We start from the raw sequence: 19999 nt of genomic DNA on the forward strand, positions 1-19999 counted from the left end.
ATTAGACCATAGCTATTACCTAAAGCAAGAGGTATTGCCTGGTCTGTTCCTGGGAAAGGAAATACTGCTTCCAGCAGGAGTTAACTGTGAGTTTGGCATTCTTAATTGAGGCAGTTTGGTACTCCAGGTTTGGATATAGTCTTAGCTACAGCTAAAAATTGCCCCAATAAAGTCAATTTTTGATTTTTAAAATCAGATGGCTTATTTCAAAATCAAAGTGTAAGTTCCTATTTTTGCAAAAAAAAACCACAAAGCAAACCCTCCTGCCCCTGGCCTGAAGAAGTCTCAAGGAATCTCAGAAAACTTTTCTGAAGCTGCAAATAGATCAAGGAGCAGCAGCACAGAAGACCCAAGTCAGCCCAAGTGCAGAACCAGTGCAGTCCTTGGAACAGTGCCTGCTCAACCTGGGGCTGAATTTCTTCTCTATCTTCACCGTGTGAGTAGAGATTCTGTTTCAGTTCTTCAGAGGTGCCCAAGAAAACTTCGTAATTGATGTTTTCCACTCATTTTCTTTCTCTGCTGGTTCTGTATTTTGGTAGAGTCGTGTTTCCCCGGCTTTCAGACGTGTGCTAGGATGCTGGAAAAACTCACTCTCATGCATAATGAAAGAGGAAAAGTTACAGAGGAGAAATTTCTTGGCTGGAGTCTCCATTCCTGCTCTGTATCTTGCTCTACAAGCTCCCACAGCAAGTGAGCGGGAGAGCCAAGAATAGAACACCACTTCTCTGACACCCAGTCCAGGGCCTTAACCCCTGTCTCCCGTGAGAAATTTTGTTTCGCTTTTCTGTGCACTGCAAAGATAAGATCATATTTTATTTTGGTGCCTGAATTGATCTCTGGGGTGAGTGAATAAAGTTGGGAAATAGCCAGAGAATAACACAATGTAAATAGTGAAACGTAAGGAGGTTATACATATAACACTGCAGCTTCTCAGACTGCTGTCTGTCTAGATAGAATTAATTAAAAACTCTATGAAGCATTTGAGTCCTTTCAGGGTTGTTTTGAGCACATGAGGACTTCTTCAGTGAGAAAACAGGATTTATTTTGCTCAGCTGGATTTTGTTTGAGAGCAGCCAGTGGAGAAGCTCTTTGCTCTGTAACATAAAGTGCTTTTCCTCCCTGGTAGCACTTGCTTTGTTGGGATAACAGCAGGTGTTGTGTTGCCTGTTTGGGGATAGCAAAGGAAATTTGGGAAGAAGATGGAGTCAGTGTGGGCTGATCAGTTTGTCCTCCAGAAAGAGTTTGAGTTCTGACAGATCAGGGAGGTGTCGCCTTGCACTCAATTTCAGGCAAAGTGAGAGCTTCTCTTTCCCAGCCTTTCCCAACATGTGAGCACGAGGCAAGTGCTAAGTGCCAGAGGTGAAACCTGGATCCCACCTCTCTTTTAAAAGCATATGGGTTTGAAAAGCAAATATTTTGGAAAGATTGATTTCCAAAGTCTCTTCATACATCATGCAGGCGTGTGTATGTGTAGATGCAGGGAAGAGAGACTGTTGTAAAAGGATAGAAAAGAGGTCACTGTAGCTTTCTGCCTGTGTTCTTTAGCCATGTTTGTTGTTTTTACACAGGCATTTACAACACAAACTGCTGAAATGTGTTAGAAAATGGCCCTGCATTATTGCAGGTACCTGGAATTGTGGGTGCACACACAAATTGCTGGGGACAAGATGAAGCGTGACCTTACGGCACCACTGGGACAGGGGCTTCCTTCTCCACTGATGGCAAAATAACACATTTCCTCGCTCACTGGCTAGAAATGATTGGGAATTCTTTGGCAGTGCTTTACACTTGGGAACTCTTTATTTCTCACCACTGAAACATTTTGTGGGAACACGCCAGTTTCAGTGAAACTTCTGTAATAAAATGTTTCTTTTCAGGCTAGGATTTAGAGGGGGGTGGGCTCTCGCCCTGATCTGCTTCTCTGAGAAGAAGGATTTAACCCCCAAAGTCTTCACATTCCAAGAGAGCCCAAATTCTTGGTTATGATGATGTTGGAGTGCTTTTTTTTTTCCTCTGAGCTTCTGTAAAAACAAACAAAACCCCCAAACAACAAACAAATCCCACTTCTAAGGTCATCTTGTTGTGATTGAGAGTGCTTCTGAAATTCTGAAAGGATTTCTGGGATGGGAAAAATTATTTTCCTTCTCTTTCAACTTTGCACCTCACCACTCTGTCATGAACTTTGCATGTGAGATTTTGCTCTTGATGAATGAGCTCTCAGCCATAAAGGCTGCTGTGAACTAGGCTTAAGGACTTCCCTGAAAAATGAAAACCAAAAGGCTAAACCACATTTACCTTAGGAAATGTGAAGGAGAAAAATGAAATCTTTGCTCTCCTGCTTTTCCATAGGGTTTTGTCACTTGTTCTTCACGGGTTCTCCTGTGCAGAACTGGCTGCTCCTGCTGAAATATGAAATGAGGATGGAGCACTGCTGGGTGATCAGGAGGGTCTGCTGGGATCTCAAGGGACTGGCAGGCAGTGGATGGCTCTGCTGGAGCTGACTCCCTCATCAACACCAGCCTGATGCTCCATCTGAAGGAAACCACAAATCGGTTCTTCACCTTCATGAGCTTTTTTGTTTCCTGTAGTTAGGAATGCCAGCTGCAGTGTGAAATAAACGTAAATTCCATCACTGTTCTTGCTGGAATCTGATACCTATTGTTATTTACTGCTTGCTGAGGTTGTGGCTATAGATTTTTTTTTGGTCATTATCTGTGTGACAATTGAAAGAAAAGAGCTGAATTTTGACCTCAGATAAGTGTGGATGACCAGTGCTTATACTCTGCCTTCTTCCAGGCAGCAGATACCGAGAGGCTGCAGAGCTGTCAGAGTGGTCATATCTTTACACAGAGTTGCATCAAAGTGAAAAGTTTAAATCTTACAAATCACTTCACATATACTCATCCTCTGGGGAAAAAAAATTTCTAAGATCTGTGTGTGCTCTTATTATGGTGATGAGCGCAGAATGAAAGAAACAAATGGAAATATTTGAGCAAAACTTGTGAGGATATTTTTAAAAAGAATTACTCTGTAGTCAAAGTATTGTGGCAGTGCACTTGATGGGTTTTTAACATGCATTGGGTTTAGGTGCCATGGATTTCTCTGGGGATTCCCTATCTAGCAGAAAATTCCGAGCAGTGCTGTCTGTACTGATGTCCTAAGCAGAAGCAGCAGCACAAAACATAGAAGGGAGCAATTCTGATCTGATGAGGGGGGAGCTGAACAGCCTGGGCTGCTGTCAGCTGCAGGCTCTGGCTGTGTGCTTTGATAGAAGGTGTGGGTCCTCGTGTGCTCTCATAAAAGCCTCCACAAACTGAAGCAGCAGTGCTCTGAGGACGCCTTCCTTCTTCATGTCTCTCAGAAATTGCTTCCAAATCAACTCGGAATGTAGCTGAATAAAGTCTGGCGGTGAATTTGTGCTTTAATAGCCATGATTCCTATGCACAAAGTGATTTGGAAACACTTTCCAAAGAGGACAAGCATGGTTTGTCTCAGCCAGTGTGGAAGTGCTGCGAAATTCCTAGTGAAGGATTGCAACAGAATGGAATATTTGCTGGGTGCTGGAGGGTGAAGGAAGTAAAAAAAAATTACAATTTTTCTAAGTGATTCTTGGGAGTACCTCAAATTTGCTTCTGACAAACTATTATATTCAGTATTAATTTTAATAAATTGAAAGCATTTTTCATTTCTAGGTAGTTTCTGCTCAGTCTTTGAACCTTGAGGCTGATTGTTTTAATTCCACAGGGCCTGGAGGATGGGGGTTCTTTGTTTTGGTACAATAACTACACTATAACCAGCCATGGTTTTCTGTTCCTTGCTCTCTTAACTTTCATCCTTTATGTGACACTATTTGCATTTTAGCTCCAGCAGGCATCAAATGAGATGTTTAATTAAAAATGTTATTGGAGGTCCAATTTAAGATCAAAGATCACAAGCTATCAGAGATCCAGTACTTTGATATCACAATAATGGGTACCTTAGAAGTCGTCAGATGGGTTAGATTAGATAGTAATTTATTTTAGCTTGTTTCCTTTTCCTCAGTACTCATTCCAGATACCATAACCTGCTAGAAGTTTTAAGAAGCAGCAGTAATTTTTAAAGTGAAAAGTAAAAGGCTCCCAGTTTAAACAAAACTGATCAAAAAATTATGGAAGTAGGAAATTGAGACCTTTAGAATATATAGGACCAAAAGCATAATAAACATTGACTGGGAGCATAATCCTGAATGCTAACAGAAGTCTGTTTGTTGTATCAAACATTTTGTCTAATTTAATCTTCAAATGTATTACTGCCAGAAAGAATAGAAATTTCAGGCTTTAATGTGTTGGTTACTCTTGAACTTCTGCTTCAACCACTGGTGCTGGTAGTGTGTCCCACTGAAAAGACCATTTTAATTACCCTTGTCATCCATCTCAGTGAAGCCCGTGCATGAGTGTTATTTACAGATCCTTCTTTAAACTGCTGAATAAGTTGTGTACCCGGATGGGAACAAGAGATAAAATTAGGCTCTGTTGCCATCAGAGCACAACAACGGTGAGTGGATTTGACCTCCTTGCAGAGCTCCTGACACAAAACTCCAAAGAAAGCAGAGGCCAGGTTAGTTCATTCCTTGGCCGTGCATCTGCACAGCGAGTGCTCAGCTCTCACAGGACATCAATCACCTCCGCAGAGATGCAGGAACCCTCCACTTCTAACACAGCCCACAGCGGTTAATGGAGCTGGCAACGTGCTTTTACCTTTTGTTCTACCTCTGGATTACTTTGATTTGAGATTAAGTAATCTCAATGTCCGTTTGGTGGAGAACAGCACTTTTGTGTTTTGTTTTGTTTTATTCTTTCACATTTATAAATTATTCTAACAGCTCTTCCGGCTAATAAATCATAACCAGCCTGGTTCTAATGCATTTGAACTGTCAGCCAGTATGTGCAGAATGTTATCAGTTTTCACGTGTTACAGATAGCGGAGGTGGAAAAGTGCTTTTCCAATGGTGTTGAGCTACTGCAAAGATTTTCCATTTGCTTCTCAGCCCTTGCCTTTGTGCCGTCTAGGGACTGGGTTGGAAGGCAGGGGCCACAATCTGCCAGGAGGGACTCTCCACAAAGCTTCCTCTGGCACCGGTGGAATCCAAAAATCCCTGAGCCGGGCAAGGCTCTGCGATTCCCCCAGCCCGAGAGCGGAGCAGAGCTGCTGCTCCTGCTTCCCAGCCCCCAAAAAAGACTTTAAACGACTTTCCTTTTTATTTTTATTTTTTTTTCTTACCCCGAAGTGGCTTTGGAAACACGGCAGGAATGCAAATAAACGTGTAAAAGAGTCAGTCTAATCGGGCATAGGGTTCTCAGAACTTCATTACTCTTGGTTATCTGAAAAACTGCAAATAACAAGGGAAATGCCAGCAGGGCAGAAATGCATTGTCACACTGCAGACTTGGTGTTGGGAGGGATAGTTGGGAATGCTAACACAAAGCCCAACAACCAAAATTCGGTTCAGCCTTGTGAATGGACACTATTTTTAGAAATTAATTCAATTGAAAAAAATCCTTATTCTCCATGTAAATGGACAACTTGTTTAAATTCAGAGGCAAAAAAAAAACCACCCGGGGTTAAGTGTAAGACCCACAATTCGATTTGCATGTTGAGTAATTCAGACTGTAATAGAAGCTTTGTCATGTTAAGGTTAGGTCTTTCCTGTGGCTGTTCAAGTGGGCTCTAAAGACTTTTTAACGTGTTGCAGGATATTAAGGGGGGAAGGTTTGACCTACATCCATTTTTTTCAGACCCACTTCTGCGGGTTTCATCACACTCCCCGTGTCTCACACGTGGGACGTTGCTGAGGGCAGGATAGGTGCCCAATTGCCTACATACAATTTCATCAGGAAAGGTATATGATTTATTGCCCTGTAAAGGGTTTTGACATGAAGCCTGTGAAAAGCACTATATAAATGCCAATACAATATAAAACGTCACACAAATACTTTGCTCATTAATTCTGACCCTGTGCTTTTGTACTGGAGAGAAATGAGAGTGAAATATGAATGTGTTCCTTATGCTTTGAGGGGAAAAATGGGGCTGTGGATTTTATAAAGGCTGATGTGTTAACCTGCCTTTGTGGTTCCTTTACAGGCAAGCAGCAAGAAGCCCACTCCTGCCTGGAAGCTACACCCTGAGTGAAAGCAGATAAAGCCCTAGAAAAGGGGAGCCCACGTTTGTGATGGCAGTCCCTGGTCATGACACAGCTTTCACCACACAAAGAGAGGATTTCATTTTTTCATTTCAAAATTCCATTTATTTCAGCACTACCCGCTCTGAAAGCCTGTCTGCCATCATCCCATTACAATTTTACTCCTTACATTTTGTCATATTTTTAAAACAGCTTTAAATATTTTTAAACATATCTTTAAACAGTTTAATATCCAAATCTTCCCAAGCCTCCATGGCCTGTTTCAGAACGTCACTTCAGCCAAAGAAGCTGTGCTTCACCAGAGTGTTTTAGTGACAGGCTAGAGCTGAGCAGCCCCTGCTGTTCATCTCCTTTGCTTTGGCCAAAGGGGACAACAGCTCCTCAAAGCCCAGATCTCAGCAGTGCCCAGCTCCTTCCTTCTGGAAAATCACCCAGGAGGCCAAGGAGGAGGGGGAAGGTTATGGGACATGCTGGAAAATCCCCTTTCATCCTCTGCAGGGATTTTCCAGCCTTGCCCAGTTCTCTTTGCAGAATGGGAGCCAGCCTGGCCCAGTGGGTATCACTGAACTCTTGTGTCTGATCAGCTGAGGTTTTCTCTCACGTGCTGACACACCTTCGTGGTGGGACTTCAGTTTTCTAAAATACTCATGCATCAGCTTTACCTGTCACTGTGTACTGAGCAAAATGCGTTCCATTCCTTTATTTTGATTTCAGGTCGCTTTTCAAATTCCTTCCCCCGTCTGTGTTTCCTTGTGATTTCGATTGTTTCTATTTTTGCTTTAAATAGGATGTTCGCTTTCTGTTGATCTTTCCTGACATTTTTCCCTTTTGATTTGTAGTACTATTAATTCCCCTCTGTTCAATGTTTTGTCTACATTCAGAACATGTTTGTTTTTCTCTAGTGGCCTGTAATTATTTTCCCCCTCCTACTCTTTAATTTTTCCAATTACGTTCTCCACTGACACTCCTTTAAGAAGTGCTGGGGGTAACCTCCTGAGGATATTAGGATATGACATTTTTGGCCAGAAAATGCTTTTACTCTTGGAAAAGAGCTTGAGTTTGGGATATTGATTGCACCTCTCTTTGGCACAGGGGTAAATGACTTTTGGTTGCAGTTGGATAATATGTGAGTCCTGTTTCCTGTTCAGGGATGGTTCTGCATCGCCATCTTCTAGTGGGACTGAGGACAGAGGCAAACAACCCTGCTGTGCGCCTTAAAACAGAGACCTCCAGCTTTTGGGTTTGGAGGTGCCTCTGTCCATTTCAGGTGAGGGACGACAGAATGCAGCCAAACACCGAAGTAACACAGGAAATCTGCCAGGAAGCAGAAAATCAGGTTCAGTTCTCCAGTGTCCCCATTTACCACAGTGGCCTCCACGCTTTCAATCTTGCCTCTGGCCTGTTCATTTTCCTCTGTTTTTCTTTCAGTCTCAATGTTGCGGGAATCCAGGTCCTTCCTACAGGCAGAAACAAGATCTGCTTCCCAGCTGGCACCCTGCACCATCTCCAGTGGGCAGCATTTTTCGGGGAGCGTTGCTCAGGGCTGGCCGCTGAATGCATTTCACTCTCGCGTGTCCCCAGCGGCGCTTCCACCAGGGACAGCCTCGCTCCGGGCCTGCTGCAAGCCCCGAGCCAGCTCCGCTTCCCGGCAGGCACCGGTACCGGGCGCTAAGCCCGTGTTCCCTCCAAACCCGTTTTTTTGGGGTTTTTGGGGGTTTTTTGGGGGGTTTTGGGGGGGTTTTTCTCGCCTCTCCGCAGCGCGGGGTGCGCTCCCGCCTGCCCGCGCCCTGCAGCGCGGCGCCGCGGCCGCGAGGGGGCGCCGCAGACCGCGGTGCCCGCGGCGCGCAGGGGCTGCGGGAGCGCGCGGGGGTTGCGGGAGCGCGCAGAGGCCGCGCAAGGGCCGCGCAAGGGCCGCGCAAGGGCCGCGCAAAGGCCGCGCAAGGGCCGCGCAAAGGCCGCGCAAGGGTCGGGCGAGCCCCCGCGGCCCCGGCGGCTGCTCCGCGCTCAGCCGCCGGCCCCGCGGGCGCGCAGCCGCTCCCCGCGGATCTCTCCGCAAGCGCGGCTGGAGCGGCGCTCCCGAGGGGCGGCGGGGGCTCCGCGGGCGCTTCCGCGCCTCTGAAGTCGTTGGGAGGCAGCAGCGCAGGGCGCAGACAGCCAGGCTTTGTGCCGGCGTGCGCGTGGAGCACAGCGCGAAGCAGGAAAAAAATAAAGAAAAGGGGGAGAGAAAAGAAAGAAAGAAAAAAAAATGGTCAGAGTAGGTTTGTTAAGGAATCCGGTAAGTTATAGGAAGCAAAATTAAATGTCTGGTGCTTACACGACGGCATGTTTTACAAGGGAGAAGGAAACTGTGCAGAAAATGCATGGGCTTTTATTGTTGGATTTCATTGCCTGTATTGTGGTGGATGCTTTATGCTACGGAGAGCAAGTTTAATTGAACCAGATCGCTGATTTCATATAGTAGGGGGCATGGGGTGGGTTGGTTTTTTTTTTGTTTTGTTTTGTTTTCGGCGTTAACCCTTTCGGGGACTAGAGGCAGGCAGGGCTGAGCTCCACAGCTCCGAGTTTCAAGCCAGCAAATAAAAACACATTACATAAAAACAAACACCGAGCCCAGTTATCAAAGCCTCAATCTCTAGCTATTATTTTCCCTTGTATTTGGAGCCTTTTTTTTTTTTTTTTTTTTAAATCACATCTGTCGTTCCCAGCCTTTCCCAGGACTGCAAAGCAAAGCGGACAGCTTCCATGTGACCACCTAGTACAGGAGGCGTTTTCTGCTGGGAAACTTTGCGGTGGTTTTCTCCTTCCCTTTCCTTCTGAGAGCTCAGAAAAGAAAATGTGCAATCTTCCCAGTGATTAAAGTCTCCGAATTTGTCTTCGGACTTATCGGGTTTATCCAAACTTTTGTGTGTGCGTGTGTGTATCCCCCCGCCCCCCCTCCTGTGCATTTGTAAAGTAGCCCCATCTAGCAATGATAAATATCCCTGTTGATCACTTGATTGATTACCTCTCGGAAAGGTCACGCGGGCTTGCAGTAATTTCCTTTTGCCTAAGGCTCCCTTTTCACTTTTACTCCCGCACGACAGCTCCAAGTATACAGGATCTTTATTTTTGATTTTTAACCCCTAAATAGCTCCCCGAAAACAATGCGTTGGTGAAAAGAAGGAGGGAAATCAGCCGGCGGCTCCGCGCTGCCCCAGCCCCGCCGCGCTCTCCCGGGGCGGGTTTGGGGAGGGAGAGCCTCCCGCCCCTGCTCTCCTGTGGACTGAGAATTCGGATTTAAACAACCAGACAAGCTATTAATTTACCCATGCTACCCAGGGTCCTGAACCCAATTAATTTCTAATAATTACAGCCCAAGGGGGCTGGAGAGATCCCTCTGCCTCTTTCTAGCCTTGCCACTTCGCGGCACCGAGGTCAGCATATAATAATAAAGTGTATATTTTGAAAGTGATCAGCAGAACAGTGAGTTATTGCAATGAATGAAAATTGTTTCCATTTTGGCTAATTGAGCCCGTGGCTGAAAGCTGGAGTTCTGAGACTAAATAAAGAGGACTCTTTTATTTCGACGTGGGCTGGAAATCCCTGCATAGCTTTTCGGTCACCCAGCAAGAAGCTTAATTCCTTACCAGCAAACCTGAAATCAAGCGTTGGGTAAACAGTATTAATAATTGCATTACAATGATTAAATTAATCTTACTGGTAGCCGGGAGAATATAGATTGAGATTGAATAACACGATGTAAAGTTCACTGCACAAAGACAATAGCACAACGAATACCTCGATAAAGAATTCCCAACTTTTCTCCAAGTAGACCGCGGGGCTCGCTCAATTATAATGTAAGGAAGAGAAAATTTCCTGTTACGGGGAAAGCCCTGAAACCTGTGCATGAGGGGGTGCCTGTGGTCTCCCAGCCCGTATTAGAAATAGATTTAATTCCACCCGTCCGTCCGGAAAAATATTTCCCCGAATTTTAATCTCTGTTTCTAATTCTGTGGATCCGCTGACAGCGGCCCCGCATCCCCGCCGCCGCTCGCCTCCCAGCCGGGAGGGAGCAGGGGCTGCCGGCGCGGGGCAGCTTCCCCGCACGAACGAAACGGAATTCCCGGGGCGCTGCCCGGCCCTTTTCGGGGAAGGGGCCGAAGCCGGCGGGGCCGAGCGGGCGATGCCGGGGCCGCCGGGCGGGCTGCGGGGGCGGCCGGGGCGGCCCGGGACGGCGGCCGGAGCCCCGGGCGGGCGGCGCGGCACCTGCCGGGCTCCCGGGGCCGCTGGGACGGCGGGCAGGTGGCGGTGACAGGCGGGCACGGCCGGGGCCAGGGCCGCCCGCCCGGGAAACCCGCATCCGCGCCCCCGGCCCCGCACGGGGCTCGGCCGCCCGGCTGCGAGCGGGTGCCCGGGCACGGGAAGGACGCGCATCTCCGCCCGGGCGGCGGCTGTGCGGGGTCTCCGCTTGAACCGGGGGCGCGGTGGAACTTTGCAAGTTCACGGGCGTTTGCGTTCTTCCCGAGTGACCCGGCAGGTCTGGGGGTGTGTGAGGGGTGATCCGGGGACAGCTCGGGGCGGCCCCGCAGGGAAAGGCGCTGTTTGCCGGCGAGGTCGGGGGTCGGGCAGTGCCGGGACCCCGAGAGCAACCCCGGCCCCCCGCGCATCCCCCGCGCAGCCCCCGCGCAGCCCCTGGCCGCTCCCCGGCTGTCCCGGCCCTGCCTCCGCCGGGACGGAGTGGTCCAGCTGCTCCCGGGACAGTCCGGACAGGGCACCCCGATGGGTGCAGGGGCTTGGGAGGCCCCTGCCCTCCTGCCCCTCCTGCTCCGGGGGCGTTGGGTGCGCCCCTGCCCGGCTGAGGGGGGATGTGGAGTGGGCAGACAGCAGCTGCATGCCCTTAAAAAAAAAATAAAAAATCCAAGTTACAAATTAAAACGAACGATTGGCATCACAGACGGCTCCGCAGTGCGGGTTCAAGCGCTTGCGCCTGTCTGCCGGGCGCTCGGGGCAGCAGCGTGGGACCCGCGGTGCCCCCGCCCCACGCGCGGCGCTGTCCCCGGTGGGGCGCGGAGGGGGCTCCACGGGCGGCCCCGACCCGCAGCCGGGGGGCGGGAGGTGGGATCGAAGGGGGAAGGGGCGATGCTGAGGATTTTATTAAAACAAAAAGTTGAGCAGCGTGTATGTACTGGCGCAGCCCCGAGTCTGAAAGATTGTAATTTTCTTTTATGGTGTCTGGCAGGATTTGCAACAGATATTAATGGGAACATAAATAGCGCATGGAAGGTATTGAACAAAACTGTTTAATGCAAGGAGGTTGTACCGGGGGAAAATCTATACGTAGTTTGGATTGATTCATACCTCGGACACAGCCATCCCCTAAAGGAGTTCCCAATTTCTGCGCGCTCCCTCTTTGATTGGCAAACCCTGTAATTAAAACAGATTAGAGCGGTCGGTGTTACTGTTTTTAAAACGTTTTGTTTTTTTTTTTTCCTGCCCAACTGGTGGTGGCTGAGCCGAGTTCAAGGTGGCGAAAAAGTGTGCGCGCCGGGAAAGTGTACGATTTCATGGTACGCATACATAACAAAACTTGTAACCAAATTATACCTCTCTGCCTGTATACGCGGAAAGATCTACGGCAATTGCTGCCGGGTGAGAATAAACTATTTAAACGTTGCGAAGACTCCAGAACTGTATTAATATCCCGTTAAATTTTTTTTTAAAAGGCAGAAAAAAAGGTGTCACTTCTCCCCCCAGCCCTAGCCCCGCGGGAGCGGGGTCTCCCCCGCTGGAACCCCTCCCGGGTGCGCAGGCGGCGGAGCGGCTGCCCCGCGGCCGCGGTGGCGCAGCCCGGCGGCGGCTGCGCGCCTCGTCCCGGCCCGTCCCGGCCCCGGTGCCGGCTGTCAGGGTCCCCACCGGCGGTGATGGATCGCTGCAAACTTTTTTTTGGCGGCGCTGAAATGTTGAAGAGCGGGGGGGAGCCGCCCGTGCGCATGTGCGAAGGTGTCCAAACTGACAATGCTGGAGAGATAGCGAGCCGGGATTGAGAGAAAGGGAGAGTGTGTGTGCGGGAGAGGGAGAGGAGAGAGGGAGAGGGGGAGCGAAAAAGGAGGAAAAGCTCCGGGAGGAAAAAAAAAAAAAAGCCCCCCCCTACCCCAAGCCCACGCCAGCATCGGCCGCGGGACTGGCAGCATGCGATCCAAGGGCAGGGCGAGGAAGCTGGCCGCAAGTAGGTGCAATACCCCTTTCTCTTGGCTTTTCACCCTCCCTCTCTGCCATGTTGCATAGACATGTCTGGTGCGGCGCGGAGCTCGCAGGCAACCTGCAGCATCCCCTCCCAGCCTCCCGGCCCGGCCCGGCTCGGCTCGGCTCGGCTCGGCTCGGCTCGGCGGGGACCGGGGCGGGGGGTGCGGCGGCCGGAGCCGGGCCGGGGGCTGCGGGCGGCCGGCGGGAGGTGGGGAAGGAGTTGAGGAAAAGTTCAGTGGCGAGCGCTGGAAGTTGCTGCCGCCGCCGGGGGCTGGAGTGGGGGGGGGGTCGGGGGAGGGGGTGCGGGAGGCTCCGGGCCCTATAGTGGGCGCTGTGGGCCGCGGCAGGGCCGGGGGCGCGGGGGGGCGGCTCCGCGGGGGCGCGGAGGGGCAGCGGCGGCTCCGCGGGGCGGGCGGCGAGCCGCGGGCGCAGGTAGCGGGCGCGGAGCTACCGGGCAGCCCCGGGCCCTGCCGCGCTCGCCCGCGGGCCGTGCCCGAGAGCGGCTCCCGGCGGGCACGGAACCGGAGCGCGCGTGGGGCGGGCGGGGCCGCTCGGCGGGGCCGGGATGCCCCGCGCGGTTCCGCGGGGGACGGCGGGGCCGCCGGGCAGCGCGGAGCGCCTCCCAGCCCGCTGGAGTCACCCGCTAAAAGTTGATGTAAATGTTGTAATTTCAGGCGCTTTTCCAGCACTTTTTTATACAGTTTGGCCGCCCGAAGGTCTGTGTTCCGCGAGGCGAGGGCTCGGCCGTCCACACGCAAAGCCCGACTTACTTAATTACTTGTCTTACGCTCACCCCATCTGTTTCTCCTTTATGATAGGGATCTCTGCTCTTAACTGCTGCAGTGTTTGGGCTCCTTTTTTTCTTTCTTTTTCAAAAAAAAATTAATTCTTTTTTTAAAAACTGAGGGATTCGACAACAAAACTTCGCCAGCTTTCGCGTCCTATTTTAAAAGCAGCTGATGTCTTTATTTTCTCTGACACATCTGGGCAAGTTTCATTTGATATCCATGGCGATGGCAACTCACATTCCCGAGTGAAAAAAAAAAAAATGGGCAGGAGGAAAAAAAGTCAGATGAAATGTTGCATAAGTTGCGTGACGTAAAAAGCAGATGCTTATTTACTCTTTATTTGTGAAGGGGGAAAAAATAGAGAAGCGTGGAAAAGGGGAAGTGAAAGATGTCTCTGGATCATCATCAGCTTTTCTCTGAACCTGAACAACAGCAGCAACCTGCGTTTGATTAGGTGATCTCAAAGTGGATAGTCCAGCGCCCTCAATTTGAAAACAAATGCGTTTTTAAATCTCAAGGTTGCCATCCGCGCTTTGGAGCTAATTACGGGGGAAAAAAATCTCCCATCCCCGACAGAATCCGTCAGGTTTCCTCGCCTCTCCCTTGCTTTGCTCGCTGCGCAGCGATGCAGGGCTCCTGCTGCTGCTCCTGCTCCGGCTCCAGCTCCGCGGGCGAGATCCGATCGACTGCAAACTTTGCGCGTCTTGCAGCAGCAGCAGCAGCAGCAGCAGCAGCAGCGCTTTCCCCTCCTAGACAGATGTGTTGCATTAAATAATCCTTCGGTTACAATCGACTCATAAAGGAAATCATATTTAAAAAGCCGGGATTTATTTCTTTTTTTGTGTTCCGAAGAGCTGCTTCTTTCCCCCCCGAAGAGCGTCTCAGTTTCATGGCAAGTGGAAGGAGGGCTGGAGGCGACCTCTTGAATTTAGTCGTTCGACAGAAAAAGGTTTTAGCTTTTCAGTTCTTTCTGTCCGAGTTTAGAATAGGAAAATACTTTGCAGCCTTCACCCTTTTACGTGGAAAAAGATACAGATCGGGATAAAGCGCATTTCTTGTATTATTTCACTTTTATTGCTTTATGCGTGAAACAAAAAATTCGCCCCGACTGCGTGACTGTCGCCAATACCCAGGCAAGCTTTTCCCTCCTAATTAAGGGAGAATACCTGTAGGGTATTTTCTTGACCTCGGTGTAAAATTGCTAAAAAATAATTTTGAGGCTTTGCCCCCTCCCTTAAAAAAAACCCCAAAAAACAAATAGAAAAATAATTCAGAAGAAACAAAAAGAGCCACGCGGGGAATAGCCAGTGAATTTTTTAAAAATGTCCAGCTGTAAAAATAAGGGAAAACACACGCTGAAGTCGGTCTGCCCGCCGCGCTCTCGGGAGGCAGGCGGGGAGCGGCGGGGCGCGGGGAGCGGGCCCGGGGGGCGCGGGCCCGGCCGCTGCACCTGCGCGGGCACGGCGCTGCGGCCCCCGGGGCAGCTGCTTTTCCACTCGGGTGCATTTGTGCCCTCCCGGCGAAACCGTATCCCCGAATAACCCCCGCCCCAGCACGGGCCGCCGCAGCCCTGCAGCCGGCCCGGGGTAGCCCCAGCCACCCAGTAGCCTCATAAAGAGACAGAAGGTGATCAGATTAGGGGAACACACGTGAATAAGGAGGCACTTGTTACTTTTACACTTTATCACCACTTTTTTACAGGCAATTTAGTGCAGTCAAGGTAGATCCAGATCCCTCTAACCATCTGAGATAGTAAAATAGCACTTTCCTAAGTTTCAGCAGGTTTTCCTGCGCCTGTAATTTGCCTCAGTCTAGTACTTAAAAGGCTTGATTGAAAAACAGAGCCGGCAAGTTTATTTGCCTGTTTAAGACTGTCCGGGAATTTGTTTTCGAGCAGGGAGATGTTAGCCGTGTCCCGGCCGCCGGCTCTCTCGGCGAGGCTGTTTATTTGCCATCGCTTTTCCATCGCCTCGGCCCCGGGCGCCTGCCCCGCCGCGGGCACCGGCCGCCGATGCCCCGGGCCCCGGCGGTCCCTCGGTCCCTCTGTCCGTCTGTCCCTCGCACCCCGCCCCACCCGGCCCGGCACCGCCCCGGCACCGGGCTCGGCTCGGCTCGGCTCGGCTCGGCTCGGCCCGGCCCGGCCCGGCGGCATCCCCGGCGCGCTCTGTCCCCGGGCGGCTCCTGCGCGGCGGGCACGGGGGCGCGGGGACGGGCCAGACAATCCCATTATGTGCCGGGCATATTTGCACCAGGCGCTTCATTAACCCTTTTCAGGGCGGAGAGCGCGCGTGCGGCTTTTCGCTCCCTCTTTCCGCCCTTCCTTCATTCCTTCTCTCTTCCTCTGCTCTCTGTTACTTTCTTTTCTTTTCTTTTCTTTTCTTTTCTTTTCTTTTCTTTTCTTTTCTTTTCTTTTCTTTTCTTTTCTTTTCTTTTCTTTTCTTTTCTTTTCTTTTCTTTTCTTTTCTTTTCTTTTCTTTTCTTTTCTTTTCTTTTCTTTTCTTTTCTTTTCTTTTCTTTTCTTTTCTTTTCTTTTCTTTTCTTTTCTTTTCTTTTCTTTTCTTCTTTTCTTTTCTTTTTTCCCCCCCTTCCTTCCTTTTTTCCCTCTCCCCACTTTCTTCCCTTCTCTCTTACCCAGGGCCATCAGCCACCCCTGAATTTGGGACCAGCTTTGCCGGCGGGGCTGAGCCCTGCGGTGCCTCCTGGCTGCTCTCGGGCCACCCCGGGCCGGCCGCGGGGCTGGGCAGGGAAAGGACACAAAGGAAAAGGACGGTCCGAAAGGCGAGCCCGTTATTAATACAGCCCTGCTTGTAAATGAAAAATGTAACCCTTGTTAATTAACGCTGTTTACATGGGGTACAAGAAACTTAAGAAATGTTTCTACAAAGGGGAAGGAACTGTTTACAAAACTCTTTCAAAAGTGTGACATATTGCTGCAGTTCCAGCACTAAAAAGCCAAACACACTTACACGCCTTTGAAGTTGGCTGGCTGAGGCAACATTATTTGACTGGGATTCAGATATTGCTTGTGGGTATAACTAATGGCTTTTACCTAGTTAGTGGGCTGGGAGGGGCGAGGGCCTGGGCGCCGTGGCCATTGGGTCCCTCTGGAGAGCTGGGGCTGGCTCCCCGCCAGCTCTGTACAATGTCAACATTGAATATTTGAATTCCCAGACTCTATTTAACAACTTTCTAAATAAATAAACTCATTGTGTGTCTGTGTTTAAAATTATTTCACCTCTTTCATGAAAGCTACAGCATCTTATTACACCGGCCTCTCGGGCTGCTTTTCCCCCTTTTCTTTCCAAACAAACACAAATGGAGCTGAGCACTTTTGGGTTGGTTTTTTTTTTTTTTTTTTTGTTTTTCACTGTCTCCTATCTCTTCCCTTCTCACTTTCTGTCTGTCTTCTCACAAAGCACGACTGGCAGCTGCTCGAACATCCCACCACGTCCTCAGAGGGACAGCTCTGTGCACGCTGTTATCTAATCATAACTAAAACCAAAGCCAGGTTCACCAAGTCGGTTAAATATTAATCATTTCTAAAAGGAGGCCCAAGTGAGTGCCATTGCTGCAGCAGTGCCCTGTACATACTCAATCATTTTGGCTGCCCTACCCTAGGCGGGCTCCAGGGACAGCTTTCATTGTTGTTTGCCATAAATGGCTATTAGTGTTCATATTCACCTATTCACCTACTTATTTCAGTGAGTGTGGATGTGGCTGTGCTTATGGAGATGTGTGCACACACGCGTGCTCAGAACAGACTTTTCTGCTTATGCCACGGAGATATATTTATTTGTGTGCATAATAGCTGTGTCTGTGCGTGCACATCCAGAGAAAAGCAGGTAAATCCATTTGATATTTGTAATTGCAATTAATCTATGTACAGTGTATAGTTTAGAGAGAGACTGCGCTGTGCACAGGCTGCTGAGGTGCTTGTAGTCCTGCCACCAGTATCTGCACACCCACAAAGGCTCTGAAACGTTGTGGATGCATGTAGGGAACACAGTCCTGATACGCAGGAGCCTGGGTGTTGTTCCCTGGGATGCTTCCCAAATACACTAATTGTGTGCTTCCGTGGCAGGAATATCCATTGTAAAATATTTATTGCCTTCCCATGGAAGTAAAGGTGACTGGACAGAGAAGGCATTTCTGCCTGCCCTGGGGAGCACAGCTCCCTGATAAAGCTGTCTGAGTTGCTGAAGAAGAAATGGGAATGAATTTTCTGCCAGGACAGGTATGTGGTGGAAGAAAGAAAGTGTTGGTGGTTGCTCCCGCCCCAGGTGGATGAGTAAAGGGCAGTGGGGAAGCAGATGGAGTTTTATAAATCTCAGCTAATGAAACCTTGTCCACAGAAATTGCCTTGCTTTGCAGTAAACCACTTTTTAAACAAATGTACTTTAGCTTTGGAAGGGCTTGTTCAGACACTTAGGTTTCCAACCAAGAATTCATAATATTTGTTTATTTAAAATTTAACTAGGTTTGCTGTCATTTTTGGAGCAAGTCGGTGTTCTTTTGCTGTAATTTAATACAATCAGTTTTACATCATTTCAGTTTAGCTAGGCAAGAAGAGGCTTAGGAAGAGCAGAAAGAGGTTTAATCACACATGGTTTTCAAACTAGCAGATGCAAGTGTCATGTTATTCAGTAGACAGAGCTAGAACTGGACAAATGCAGATTAGAAATGAGGTTTAGATTCTAAGTAGTGAAGGTGTTTAACCAGTGAAACTATTTACTGAGAGCTGGGTGGGTTTCAACATCAGTGGAATTCCTTTGTCTTAATTAAGGTTGGCTGTTTTTCTAAAAAGATATGAGCTAATCCAAACAGGAATTAATTTAGGGAATTCCTGTAGCCTGTGCTGTACAGGGATAGCAAACCAGACCACTCTTCCTGGTTTTATAATCTGTGCACCCAGTTAAAGCAGTGCAGTTTCATATGGAGACATAAGCTCAAGGCTGGGATCACAGGAATGCACTTAAAAACGAAATGGTCATTAAAAAACCCAGGTTCAGCTCCCACAACGCAGAACCAACATCTGGCACAAAGTGTTTTCCATCCTCAGCACTGCTTACCTGGATCACAGGCACCCTCACAAGTGCCCAGCTCTGAGGGCAAAGGCAATGATGGGTTTTTCAAGGATTGGAAGGAGGAACAGGGTGTAGGAGCTGGGGTTTGGGTACAGAGAGCAGGGTCTGGGCTCAGTGGTTTGATCACTACTCTGGCATGGATTTCCAGTGGGTTTCTGCCATGTTCCTGTGCCACAGGTTGCTGCTGCTGTTCTTAACACCCAGCCAAGACCAGTAGAGATCATGATATAGATCAGTAAGCATCAGGAAGCACCTCCAGGACCCCTTTGCTGCAGGATCTGCTGGAGGGAGGTGTTTGCTGGCAGAGAAGCAGCAAGGTGGGGAAGGGGATGGAGAAGCTAAGGAGAAGTGGGTGTTGTTGTCCCCAGGACTCTGTCTCTTTGCAGTGCCATTTTAAATAAAAAAAATCAAAATTCTCAGGGTATAAAGAAACCCTGTCTGATCACTCATTGACTTTCTGCTCCCTCCCTTTTGTTTGCATTTCCAGGCTGTGCCGAGGCATTGCCTTCTCCAGTGCTGCTGGAAGAAAGGGCAGCCACGGATACGTGTGGGAGGAGGGAAGCTAGCCTGCAATGAATATTGTATTTGGTGCTAAATATGTAACAAAGAGAAAGAAATGTGAGTTAATCCAGCAATAAGAGTTGGGAAGTGAAATACAATTCGTTTTATTTCAGGGTTTAATGCTGTGGTCTGTTTCAGTGAAGCATTATCTTTTAAACTGGGATATACACAACGACATAACCCCCACTACCTTGAGGGAATGTCAGAGTTTGATCTCCGAATAAAGGAAATTCAGAGTTAAGGCTGAAATGTACCACATGGCCTCCAAGTCCCAGGAACAACAGGAGGCAAGGAAGTAGCTAAAGCTATGGGCTGCACTTTAAAATGAATCCAGCAACTACCAAGCCGCCAGCGCTCGTTGCAGATCCACAGCACGGCTTGAGCTGGGATTTGTATTGGCTAGAGAGAGATCCGGGATGATCTTGAGTCTTTTTGGAAATCTTGCTGGTCTGTGATGAGCATGAGAGTTTTATGGTGGAAGGATTACAGTTCTGGGCTTAATTTATGCAACAGAAGCACTCTTGTCTCCTTTGACACCGATAGCTTTTGTTTAGAAAATCTTATTATTGGAGCAAAATTTTGGTTCAGAAAAGAAATACACCCAAGTTACAGCTTTGTTTCTTTTTTGAAGAATGGCTTTTATGTCTGAATGGGTGCACTACATTTTTGCCCTGTTTAAACTCCAAACTAAATTTAAATTGCCTGTAAAATAATCCACAGAATGGAAACTGCCACACAATCGTAGCCCTTGCTCCCTGACCCAAACCCATATTCCATTGCAAAGCAGTGCGCTGCTCCGTTCCGTGATTACAGTAAGTTAGAAACCAGAAGAGCAAGACTTCTATGAATAGGTTATTTTTGGCAATTGCATCACCAATTATGTATAAAATTTCAAAAAATATGGGTTCTGCCAGTTTGATCTCTGAGAAGGATACAGAAAATGAAAGCTTTGAGACTGCTGTAACATCATACTATTTTGTCTATTAGATATCATTAGATTACCAGAATACTGAGACCTTCATATCAACCAGCCTAACAAAAATTTCCCAGGTGGTTTAAATTAAAAAATTAGCCATAAATATATTTTGTATAATGTAATTTATTATGGATGTTTATTGTGTGCAGTGGGAAAATGTTTGGTTTCGGATGATCTTACCGTATAACATG

The 19999-nt window shown here is 48.7% G+C and overlaps 2 protein-coding genes across 7 annotated transcripts in view; one reads left to right on the top strand and one right to left on the bottom strand.

Annotated features, from left to right (window-relative positions):
• Positions 1-9153: 9153 nt before the first annotated feature.
• On the bottom strand, positions 9154-12661 carry LOC119704436 (translation initiation factor IF-2-like). Its single transcript, XM_038145713.1, has 3 exons — positions 12396-12661; positions 11515-11580; positions 9154-11052 (listed from the first exon to the last, which is right to left on the bottom strand). The coding sequence occupies exons 1-3, from the start codon at positions 12430-12432 to the stop codon at positions 10148-10150; spliced, it is 1008 nt and encodes a 335-aa protein (XP_038001641.1). The 5' UTR covers positions 12433-12661; the 3' UTR covers positions 9154-10147.
• The window catches only part of MECOM (MDS1 and EVI1 complex locus), a 326163-nt gene continuing 318344 nt past the window's right edge, over positions 12181-19999 (top strand). For all 6 annotated transcript variants that reach the window (XM_038145705.1, XM_038145707.1, XM_038145711.1 and 3 more), the window contains exon 1: positions 12181-12382. In XM_038145705.1, coding sequence (XP_038001633.1) covers positions 12346-12382 — 37 coding nt within the window. In that variant the 5' untranslated portion in view covers positions 12181-12345. The remainder of the gene's footprint in view (positions 12383-19999) is intronic.

This window comes from Motacilla alba, chromosome 9, assembly GCF_015832195.1.
Source record: "Motacilla alba alba isolate MOTALB_02 chromosome 9, Motacilla_alba_V1.0_pri, whole genome shotgun sequence".
Classification (NCBI taxonomy): Eukaryota; Metazoa; Chordata; class Aves; order Passeriformes; family Motacillidae; genus Motacilla; species Motacilla alba.

Excerpts from the sequence above, each read along its gene's own strand:
- LOC119704436 (XM_038145713.1), bottom strand. The coding sequence starts at position 12,432 with ATGGCAGAGAGGGAGGGTGAAAAGCCAAGAGAAAGGG. Across the intron at positions 11,581-12,395 it reads TGAAAAGCCAAGAGAAAGGG|GGTTTGCCAATCAAAGAGGG; the intron begins GTATTGCACCTA and ends TTTTAATTACAG. Across the intron at positions 11,053-11,514 it reads AGGGGATGGCTGTGTCCGAG|GGCATGCAGCTGCTGTCTGC; the intron begins GTATGAATCAAT and ends TTTTTTTTTAAG.